Source organism: Gracilinanus agilis, chromosome 1 (genome assembly GCF_016433145.1).
Source record: "Gracilinanus agilis isolate LMUSP501 chromosome 1, AgileGrace, whole genome shotgun sequence".
Taxonomy (NCBI): Eukaryota; Metazoa; Chordata; class Mammalia; order Didelphimorphia; family Didelphidae; genus Gracilinanus; species Gracilinanus agilis.
The window spans coordinates 780,397,205-780,408,241 of record NC_058130.1 but is presented as its reverse complement, the minus strand read 5'-3'; the positions used below and the strand labels follow the sequence as shown (position 1 = coordinate 780,408,241).

Below are 11,037 nucleotides of genomic sequence, written 5' to 3'. Positions count from 1 at the left end.
CCCGCAGGCCTTGGGGTGCTCTGGGCCAGCCCCCCGGGGGGGTCTGCTCTCCACACCCCCAGAATCCTGCTTTCTGGGGTCCTGGGCCTCCAGAAGGGCTGTCGGGAGTTCCCGGGGGTCTCCAGGAGGTGGGGTACGGTCTGGGCTGCTCAGACGGGGCCGGCATGCTCTCTGCCCACAGCTGGCCCTGCAGCTCTTCCAGATCATGGCGGAGGAAGTGGGGATCTTGGTGTGGAACCCAGCCGAGGACGTGGAGTCCCTGGCAAGCATCCTTCAGTCCCTGGTGCAAGTGATCATGGGAGAGGTGAGGAGAGCCGGGGAGGCCACGGGGGGTGGCGCCCGCTGACCGCCTTCACGGGAGGGCCCCCCGCTTCCACTCTTGTCCCTTTCCCAGGTGGCCCACAAGGATGCCCGCCTTCTGGCTGGCACAGCCCTGGGCATGCTGGTGAACACCGCCCCCACCCCGGAGGTCGGGGCCCGGGCTCTCTTTGAGCTGCTGGACATGCTCTACCCAGGTGAGGCCGGACGGGGCTCCTCAGCCTCCATGTGGAGACGGGCGGGCGCCGCGGTCCGGTCAGGGGCGGGCTTGGCCTCCGGCCCGAGGAGCAGCGGGCATGGGGAGGAGAAGTCCTCCTCTGAGCAGGCGCCTTGTCCTTAGATGGCGGGGAGGAGACGCTGGGGTGGCTCCAGGTGACGCTGCCCCCCATGAACCCCGACGGGCTGGAGGACCTGGTGCTGAGCAGAGGCCTTCTCACTGCCTGCAGGAGGGACATCCTGACCTTCAAGGCTCCTGGTTGGATGGTAAGCCTGAACCCGAGCTTGGGGAGCCTAGAGGAGGCGGCGGTGGCGAGGGGCCGGCCTTCCCTCTGGCGTCCTGGGCCCTGAGCCCCCCGGGCTCTGCTCTCTACCCTCCCAGGCCTGCCCACTGCTCAGTAACCTGATGCCCTGCATCGACTCCGACTGGAACGGGAAGAACGTGGACCATCGTGCCTTCCTCCTCCAGGGTGAGGACTCCCGGGCCTGTGGGAACACGCAGCTTATGGCCAGAGCCTGCTGCTGGCGGAGCATGTCCGGGCTCAGGCTGGGGTCGGGGTGCCAGGCGTGGGCGGAGGCCTTCTGGAACTGCTCTGTCCTGGCCTTGGTGGCTGAGGCCCTCATGCAGGAGAGGGGCACCCGCACGAGAGCACAGGCTCCGAGCCTGGAAGGGCCTGCGGGGGGCACCAGAGGTGGGCAGGAGGGCCAAGGTGACTGGACTGGAGAGGAAAGCCTGGCTTTTGCTGTCCCCTTCCCAGTTTTCTCCCTGTGGCTGCAGCGGGTACAAGAAAGTGCCCCGAGCATCTGGATTGGCCGACTGCTGAGCAGCGATTCACTGAGGATCCAGATGCTGACCTACTTCATCTGGAGCAACACAGAGAGCCCGGTAGGGAGCTCTCACCTTGCCACCTTCGGCTTCCTGGGCTCAGAGGGCCGGGCCGGGCAGTATCCTCCTTACGTCTGTGAACAGCGACTGAGCCCTTTGTCTGGAGAAGGCCGACGGACCTTGGGCCACCCAGGAGGTGGCTCCGGGAAGATGGGGCCGAAGATCTTTGTAGACACTCCTTGGCGTGCTGCCAAGACCTGATATCTTGGGGTGGGCCCCCAGGACCTGGGTTCAGATGTTAGCCCTCTAAGATTATGGTGGTCACTCCTCCATCTGGGGTCAATCCCTGTGTCTGTAAAATGAGACCGGGGGAAGGTGATGAGAGGGGTCTCCAAAGACCCTCGTGGGATCAGGAGATAAAGCGTGAGAAGGAAGGCAGCTCTGGGGAGGCCCAAAGTCACAAGGCAACAAAAGGTATCCCCAACTGGAGGATGGATGCCATGCTTGAGTCTCTGGACTAGGGATTGGAGAAATGGCAAAGCCTGGACTGGGAGCCAGACAAAGCCCCAAAGGGAGGATGAGGGAGTAGATGCCCATCTCTGGTGCCCAAGGGGAGGATGAGGGAGTAGATGCCCAACTCTGGTGCCCAAGGGGAGGTAAGGGAATAATAGGTGGTCCTCAGTGTCCAAGGGGAAGATGAGGAAGTAGGTGGCCATCTTTCTGGCACATGGGGAAGGGAAGAATGTAGATGGCCATTTCCCTGGCACATGGAGCCCATCCCTTCACAGCTGGAAGGCCTGTCTGAGGCCACCCTGCGCTGCTTCAGCCTCTTCTTGGTGCTTTATCGGGAAGAATGTGAATTCCTTGGGGATACAGAGCGGCCCCTCTATGATGAGTTCCTAGAGAAGATCAAGGCTTTGCCCTGGTCGACTAAGGCCCGCTACCCAGCCCTCTGTGCTCTGCTGCCCTTCCTGGGCTCTGACAAGGTGCGTGTTCCCTCCTTTGGGCCAGCCCGGGGAGGCTGCCTGCAGGGAGCCTGGCCTCAGCAGCCTCTCCCAGAGCAGTGGAGGGCCAGGGCAGGGGAGCCCTCAAATGACCTAGCTTGGGCGGTCACCGTTTCAGCACCACGGCCAGGGGTGATGGGGCCCAGAGCAGCCTTCCTAGGAGGGCTTAGACTGGTTCTGGTGGAGTGGCTTTGGGGCACAGGTGACTGATCCAGGGCGATTGTGAGGGGCAGCTTTGCCAGCCCCCAGCTCGCACATCCTGTAGCCAGCCTCGATTCTGCCACGGGCAGTGCCCCGTTCCTCCTTGCGGGCCCCCAGCAGGGAGCTGTGGCCAGCGTGGGCACTGCCCCTTCTTCTTCAGGTCCTGGATATGCTCCCGGAGCTCCCACAGCACCTGTTGCTCTGCCTGTCCACCAACCCCCTGAGCCCCCCAGCGGCGGACACCTACCGCTCCTTCCTCCAGGCCCAGCGATGGGAGTGGGCCATGGTGGAGGCAGTAGCCAGCGAGGAGGTCCTGGCCAAGCGGTGGGCCCGGCACTGGCTGCCGGCCTTGGCCGAGGCCCTCCAGTCTGCGGTGCCCAGCCTGCAGGGTCGGGCGGCCAACTCCCTGCTCCCTCACACCCTGCAGCTCTTCCCAGCCACGGCGGGGCTCCTGGAGGAGGCCTTCTCGGGCTCGGGGCTGGGCTGCCTGCGGGGCTGGGCGTCCCTGCAGAGGTCTCGGAGGGAGCTGGGCCAGGGCCCCTCGGCCGTGACCCAGAGCCCGGCCCGCCTGTCCGTGTGCCTGGCGTGTGGGGATGAGGCCGTGCGCCTGATGGCGGCCAGCCTCTTGTGTGGGGGGCCCGGCTCTGCCCAGGCCCCTGGCCCGAAGGAGCTGGCCCTCTTCCAGGACTTCCTGTGGCTGAACCTCAGCCACTCCTCAGCTTCCTTCCGGCAGCTGCTGCAGGCCACCGTGAGCAGGCTCCTGGGCAGACTCCGGGACAGCGCCCTGGCCGCGCTTCGCAGCCAGGGGGCTTCTGGATCAGGCCTGCCCCCGCAGCCTCTCGTGCTCGCCGGAGGTGAGCCCCCCGTCCTGCTGAGGGGGAGGGCAGGCAGGGATGGAGGGCAGCGGGTGGCCCGGTGGGCTCTGGGAGCCTCGGGGCCTGGACCCCCGAGGAGGGCTCTGGCCCATAGAGGCTCTGAACCGTGACTCCCAGGTGAGCTGCGGGCCGAGGGGTGGGCACCTGGGACCGGGCCCTGGGGTGGCAGCCTCCGTCTGGGCTCTCCCAAGCCTCCTCTCGCCCTCTGCAGACTTCGTGGAGTGGCTTCTCCAGCTCAGCGTCTCCCAGCTGAGCCCAGCCTCCAGCTTCCAGCGCCGAAGGACTGCCCTGCTCTTGCTCACGGCCCTGCTGGGGACGTGCACGGACAGCTGGAGGCCGGAGCGGAAGAAGGGGCAGCCTCCCCGTGAGTCCTCACTCGGCCTCGTCCCCAGCCAGCCCCAATCCTGCGCAGAGCCCACCCCGATCCTCACCCCCGCTTACTTCTCCCGACCCTCCTGCTCCTTCCTGGGCCGGCCTCCTGTCCCGCTGATCCCCCTCCCCTCCGTTGCCTTCCAGCCAACATGGCGGCCTTGCTGAGCTGGGCCAGGCAGAGCGGCCGCTGGGACTTCACCTCAAGGGCCACCTTACTGGCTTTGCTTAGTTGCCTTCAGGACAGCACAAGTGAGGTGAGGCGCCTAGCCTGGGGCGGCCGCCGTCCTAGGATGGGGAGGGCACTGGGCGCGCTGTCCTGGGAAAGCCGGGGCGGGGGGACGAGATGGGGCCCTGCCCTCTGGCCAGAAGACCCCCACAAGGTGGGAGAGCCCATGATAGGAGTGCAGGGGCTTCCAAGGGAGCGCCCTCCTGCCTCTGGAGCCCCAGATGATGGTTCCCTGGGGCCGAAGATCCTGGAGATGAAGGGTTGCTCCTCCAGGGCCTGTCTCTGAGCTGGGGGGTGAGACGAGAGGTCAGGGTGGGCTGGGAGGCAGGAGAGAGCCGTGGCACCTAGTCCTGGAGGGATCTCAGAGCCAGGCAGGCCAACACCCTCCTCTTTGGGAGGGGGAAATGGAGTGGAGGGGCGCAGGAGGAAAGAAGGACGGAGCATCTGCTACTTCTCAGAGGTCCTCCGCCAGCCAGGACCACCATGACCTCGATGGAGGAATCACTCCATGCCATCTTGTATCCCTGGCTCTGTTCCTGTCCTTTCTTGTGGGGTCTGGGCCAGCCGGGCAGCCTGTGCCATCTCCTGCCTCTCAGATTCCTCCTTGCCAAACTGAAGTGATTGGACTTGGTAGCCTTTACGGTTCCTCCTGTTCCAACAACATGATCTTAGGAGGCAACAAGATAGTAGCCCCTGGTTAGGCACCTACCATGTGCCAGGCCCGTGCTGAGCACGGGGGGCCGAAGAAAGGCAGAAGGCAGGCCCTGCCCGCCAGGAGCTCCCAGGCTAAGGGGGAGGTGGCAGGCAAAGTATGATGGATAAAGAGGGGGGGCACGAAGGTGAAGGGGGCTCCCTGTGGAGGATGGGGCCTTAGCTGAAACTTCAGGAGAAAGATGCCCCCACCGCAGCAGCCATTTCAGTGGTCCAAGGGAGGAGACAGATCCCAGAGATGTTGTGAAGGTCCAACCAATCACACTCACTTGGCGCCAGCCTCGACCTGGGTGGGGGGTGGTCTGGGAGCCTGGGGGAAGGGGGGAGAGAAGCGAGGCCCCTGAAGGTTCAGAAAACCCAGGGTTTAGAGAGGCCATTTTTGACATGTTGAGTCTGAGATGTCTGTGAGGCACATCTCAAGAGGTCTAGAGGCAGCTAGATGAGCCAGGATAGAGCCAGGCCTAGAGACGGGAGGTCCTGGGTTCAAATCTGGCATCAGACACTTCCCAGCTGTGTGACCCTGGGCAAGTCACTTTATCCCCATTGCTTATTCCTACAGTATTAATTCTGAGATGGGAAGAAAGGGTTTAAAAGATGCCCAAGAAACCAGGCAAATCTAGAATCAGGAGCGAGACAAGTTCGAAGGGTGTTGTAGTGATTTTGAGTGCAGGGAGGAAGCCTTAGGAGCTGGGGAGGGGAGCAACTTATCCCCAGATCCAGCAGAGCCTGACCCAGGCCCCTCGAGCTTCTGACCCCCGCTTCTTCCCCAGATCCGGGAGCCAGCTGCCAACCTTCTGCACCTCTACTTCCCTGCTCCTCTGCCCACAACCCTGGGTGAAGCCCTGCTAGAGCGGGCATGCCAGGCCCTGAGCAGTCCCCGTGGGCAGGAGGTGGAAGCTGGGGCCCTCATGATGCAGACCTTGCTGCAGAAGTAAGGCTTTGGGGTGGAGAAGGGGGCAGGGTGGGCTCAGAGACTCAGGCTTCCCTTTTCTCCTTCCCCCACCCACTGGGGCCTTCCTCTCCTCCACTCTGCCTCTCAGGGCTGCCTCTTGGGGTGAAGGGGAGGTGGTGGGACTCGGGGTTCTTGGCCAGGCTTCCTGAGCCTGAGGGTTGCCGGGAGGCAACGTGTGCTCTCATCTTTGGCAGAGTGGACAGTGACACCCTCCAGAAGATTGTCCCCGGGCCTGAGGAGGACGGCCCAGCCCCCGACTGCCCCAGCCTCATTCTCGTCTCCTACCTTCTCCGTTTGCTTCAAGAGCGTCACACTGCGGCCCAGCAAGATCTGCTGCAGGTTGCCTGCACTCAGCCACTCCATGGTAGGGGCTTCTGGGGGGACTGAGGAGCCTCTAACCCTGTTTACTGCCCTCCACACACCATGTCTTCTCACTTCCTTATGTGCTGTCCAGCTGTCTCTTCCCTAGTGGGTCCCCTGGCTCTCTCCCGTGTCCCCCCATTCTCTCTTTACCACTNCCCTTGTTCCTCTCTCTTCACCGTTGGCTGCCCTTGCTTCTTCTTACCACTGGGTGCCCCCATTTCTTTCTCTTCCTGCTGGTGTCCCCTCAGTTTTCCCTTTTCACTCTGTGCCAAGGCTCTCTTTCCCGATCTGTTGTTGTGCTTGTACTTCCTGCCTCCCCCGGTTCTCTCTTTTCCCCAGGGTTTCCCTGATTTCTGTCTCCCTCTGTGGCCATTCTTCCCGCCGCCCCATCCTCTCTCCGTGGCCTCTGCCCCCATTCGTGTCCTTCCCCTCATTCTTTTTCTTCCCTGTGGTCTTCTGTGGGGAATTTAGGGAATTTTCTCCCCAGGGTTTCCTCATCTTGTTCTCTCTTCCCTCCCATTCTCTCTCTCTCATCTCCAGTGTTCTCTACGTGTCTCTCCTGGTCCCTCTAAGCCCACCCTGGTCTCACTCTTCCCTTCCCTCTGCCTTTGGCCCCTGCCATCCCCTCCCTCTTGGTTTCCAGGCAGCCAGTGTTGGGAGGCTTTTGGGAATTTGGGGCTCCCGCAAAGACGGGCTGGGCAGGGCTGGGCAAAGGAGGAACCGGGGCCCTCGCCGAGAAGGTGTCCTTTTCCCAGGACCTCTGTGCGCCCTGCGCCGATGCCTCCTGGAGGCCCCCTGCACCAGCCTGTCCATGCAGCAGACCCCTACCCAGGAGTCCTGGCAGGAGCTGCTCATGAACACCGTGACGATGCTGGCTGAGGTCGCCTCCTTCCTTCTGGCCGTCCTGCAGGGCTCCGGAGAAGACCTGCAGCCAGGTGGGTACCCGTGCCAACGGGGCCAGGGGGCAGTGTCCCCGGGTGGGCTGGGGCCCCTTTCAAGCCCCCCTCCCAGGGCCTCCCCTTTCTGGGTGCCCTCGTGTCCGGGAGCCCCGTGGCGACCCTCGCTGTGGTGTCTTGGTAGCTGCTGCACCCTCCCTGGCTGACATGGGGGCGGCCATCAACGCCGCTGTGTGGCAGGGCAGAGCTGGGGACTTTGGGGCCGAGGAGGAGGAGGGAGAACCCCCACTCCTGCTGTCCGAGGAGCAGGGACGCATCCTCACCTGCTGCTGGATCTCTGCCAAGGTGAGAGGAGGCAGCCCGGGATGGGCAGACACGGTGAGGGTGAGCTCCGGCCTAGGGTCCGGGGCCGCGGGCTGGGAGTGGACAGGATGGCCCGGTCTGGGACAGGCTCCCACCGCAGGAAGGAGGAGGCACCCCTGAGGGCGGGCCCCCACGGTGGACGCCGAGGAACTGGGAATGTGGAGCCTGGAGAGGAGAAGGTCAAGGCGGGGCAGAGGAGCCGTCCTCAAGGGCCCGAGAGTCCACCATGGGGGGCGTCTGTGCTCTGTTTGGCCCCAAGGGGGGAAGCTGTCCCGGCACTGGGAGCCGCCTCCAGGGGTCCCTCCGTTCTTGGAGGTCTTCGGGGAGATGCCAGGCAGCCGCTCGTCAGGGATGTCAGAGTGGAGGCTTGGCCAGCTCCTCCTCCTTCTCTGGGCGCTGCCTCCTGGGGGCAGAGACAGGAGAGCGGAGGGGGGCCAGCCAGGCACGTCGGGGTGCTCTCCCTTGGCCGGGAGGCTGGGGAAGCCCTTCGGGGGCTGCTCTGACCCCCCTGGCCGCAGCCTCACGCGTGCCCTCACGCTCTTGCCCAGGAGATCGGCCTGCTTCTGGGAGGCCTGGCAGAGAAGGTCCTGCTGCTGGCCCCGCCGACGGCCGGCTCTGAGTCTCCGCTCCTGCCCCCGGAGGGCCTGCAGACCATCGTGGCCACCCTGCAGGGGCTGCTGCTCAGGTGCCGCCACTGGGTGAGTGTCCTGAGCCTTCTGGAAGCTCCTTCCTCCTCCCCGGCTTGCCCGGGCCCTGGCGAGGCCGCCGGGGGTGGCCGGGAGGGTCTCGGCGAGCGGCAGGGCCCCCGGCTTAGCCCCCCGCCCCCTCCTGACCCCGCGGCGCTCCCCTGTCCCTCCCCTCTTTGCACCCACAGGGCGCTCTGGAGGGCTGCGCCTCCGGCCTCACCACGCTCTGCAGGACGCTGCTGGGCCAGCCCGAGCCGGAGCTGCAGGAGCTGCCCCAGAAGCTGCTCGCCCAGGTAGCGGCGGCTCCTCGGGGGGGTGGCGTTGGGGGGCCCCGGGGGGAGGCCGAGGGGGCTCGGCCCTCGCCGCCCGGCCGTCGGCCCCCATTTACGCCATCTCCCGATTTGTTTAAGGGCCTGGAGTTGCTGAGCGGCCCCCGGAACAGCTCGGTGACCCGCCGGGCGGCAGGCTTCCCCCTCTTCCTCCAGAGCATAGTGGCCGGGGAGCCACCGACTGGCGTGCGGCCCCTCCTGGCCTGCTGCGTGGAGACGCTCCTCGATCTGGCCAGCAGGCCCCTGCCTCAGGCCTGGGACCAGACTCTGGACCTGCCCCAGGTGAGGGGCCGAGCAGGGCGGGCCCGGCACCTCCCCAGCCCCAGAGGCCCAGCGGGGAACCCGCGTGCCTTCTGGCCTCCCCACGGCGAGCCGTGTGTCCATCTGCCGGGAGCCCGAGGGCCCTGCCTCGGTTTCCCCAGGTGGCCGTCCTCTTGGCTGTCACCACGCCCGGCCCCTCTGCAGAGGCGCCACTCCCGGGTTGACGGACATCCTTTAGCGGACCCCAAGCGGCCGCGTCTCCCTCGGCCTCGGCCTCCCCGGGTCCTCGGTTCTTGTCCAGACCACGAGCCCTGCGGCAAGGCCGTCCTTCCGCCCCTCGCTGACCCACTGACCCCTCAAGGCCCACTGGCCACTCGCTCTGCCTCTGCACGGCGATCCTTGGGGCCGAGATGGGGTTTCCAGCCCCGTCGGGAGGCTCGAGGGCCTGACGGGGAGACGCCGTGGGGGTGTGGGCTGCCGGGCCCGGCCACGCTCGCCAGGAGCTCGCTGTCCCGCAGGTCTCGGCTCTGCACGTGCTCCCGGCCCTGGTCCGGGGCGCTGGCCTGGGGGCCCCGATGCTCAGGTGGGTCGGGCCCCTCCTCGAGCTGTGTCTGGCGGCGCTGGGCTCCCCTTGCTGGGCCATGAGGAACGCCGGCACCCAGCTCTTCGGTGAGTGGGAGCCCCACCGGGAAGTCCCTCGGGCCGGGGCTGGGCCGGGGGGCTGGGCCGGGGGCCAGGTCGAGGCGGCCGGGGCTGGGGCCAGGGCTTGGGCTTTGGCGGCCCTTCTGTGGGTGGAGCCACTGAGCGGATGGCCCGGATGTGCCTTCCCAGGAGCCCTCATGGGCCGGCTGCTGGGTCAGAGCCTGAGCCGGGCGGACAGCGGCTCCCACAAAGGCCTGAGCCCCGAGGCTTTCTTCACCCTGTACCCGGAGCTGGAGGACGTCCTCCTGGCCCCGCTGCTCTCCTCCTTGCGCTGCATGGGGGACGGCCGCCTCCGGCCTGCCCTCCACGCTGTCCTCACCCTCCTGGCCAGACTCCAGCCTGGCACGGAGCATTTGACCAGGTACTGGGGCTCCGGTGGGGGGAGCAGGGCCTGGAGGGAGGGCGGCCGCGGTGGCTAAAGCTCACCCAGGAGGGAGGCAGGGAGGCTGAGATGGGCCGGGAGGCCAGAGAGGAAGGAGGAGGATGGCCTGGGCCGCTGCTGCCAGAGGCCCGAAGGAGGAAGGCCGCCCTGGCTTCGGCGCGGCCATCCCACGGTGCTCGGGCGCCGGCCGCTCCGCTTAGCCTGGGGTTTCCTGCTGGCCGTGCCGGGGCCCTCCCGGGCTCCACCTGGGGCTGTGGGGGGCCTTGTCCGAGGAGAGCCCAGGCCTGAGCTCTCCGGGTTCGGGGGCCTGAGTTCAGGGGCTCACCACACACTTGACCCCGAACATAGCTCTGCAGTGCGGTTCCGGGAGCTGCTGCTCTACCTGTCGGCGAGCCCCGTCTACGCCACGCGGGCCATGGCCGCCCGGGCCCTGGTGCCCTTCGTGTCTCTGGGGGGGCCGAAGTGGGTCCTGCCGCGGCTGCTGGGGGACGTAGCGAGGCCCGGGCCCCACAACGTGCTTCACGGGCGCCTGCTGGCGGCTCATGCCCTGCTGACCCAGGATAGCGCCAGGTGAGCCTGGCGGGGGAGCTCCAGGGTGGCCCGGAGGGGAGGCCTGCCCAGTTATGGCTGGACAAGACAGGCCGTGAGCAGTAGAGAGAAATGGGGCTCTGGGGTCGGATCCAGAGGCAGTGTGGCCTTGGACCAGTCACTTGGCCGGAGGGGTTCCCTCTGAAGCCTCAGGGCTCCCACCCTGTCATTTGACCAATGGAGAAACTGAGGCCAGAGGAAAGGCTCCCGTGGCTCTGGGCCTGAGTGCGAGGCCTCCGTGCTCCAGAGAGAGAGGCTGAGGCTCCGACCTGTTAACTGAGATGGTGTAGTGGGAAGTGCAGTGAATGCTGGCTGTTCCCTCTCCTCACTGGGGGCCTCCCGCAGAGGCCAGGGGAGCCTGGGGATGGGGGGGCCAGGCCTCAGACCCCCTCCAGGGCTCTTCCTCCCCGTTGGTCCAAGCTTGGCCCCGGGGATACGAAGAGAGTACAGAGGCCCTTGTTGTGTGGAGGTGGGCAGGGGACCCCTGGAGAGGACACCTAACTGGGGACTGAGGGCACAGGATGGCCTTCCTGGAGGAGGAGGCTGAGCCCCTGCTTCTCTCTGGCCACAGTCAGTCCTCCCAGGACCTGCAGGCCGCGGTGTCTCAGGCAGAGGACGGCTTCTGGCTGCTTACCCCTGCCCAGCGCTGCCCATTGATCCGCTCGGCCTACTTGCGGCTTCTCTCCCTGCTGGCCGGCAGCTGCAGCAAGAACTTCCTGAAGAAGGTTGAGTCCGCCGTAGCCTGGGAGCTGGGCCACCCCGGGCC

At 66.1% G+C, this 11,037-nt stretch overlaps 1 protein-coding gene across 1 annotated transcript; it reads left to right on the top strand.

Annotated features, from left to right (window-relative positions):
• Positions 1-205: 205 nt before the first annotated feature.
• Positions 206-1,782, top strand: LOC123230425. The gene is made up of 5 exons (XM_044656588.1): positions 206-304; positions 395-515; positions 659-801; positions 917-1,004; positions 1,293-1,782. Exons 1-5 carry the CDS (start codon positions 206-208, stop codon positions 1,619-1,621), a joined length of 780 nt encoding a protein of 259 aa, XP_044512523.1. The 3' UTR covers positions 1,622-1,782.
• Positions 1,783-11,037: the final 9,255 nt, after the last annotated feature.

Bases quoted from the DNA above. Each gene is read 5' to 3' on its own strand.
- LOC123230425 (XM_044656588.1), top strand. From the start codon at position 206: ATGGCGGAGGAAGTGGGGATCTTGGTGTGGAACCCAGCCGAGGACGTG. The intron at 305-394 runs GTGAGGAGAGCC...TCCCTTTCCCAG, and splicing joins TGCAAGTGATCATGGGAGAG to GTGGCCCACAAGGATGCCCG. The intron at 1,005-1,292 runs GTGAGGACTCCC...TCCCCTTCCCAG, and splicing joins TCGTGCCTTCCTCCTCCAGG to TTTTCTCCCTGTGGCTGCAG.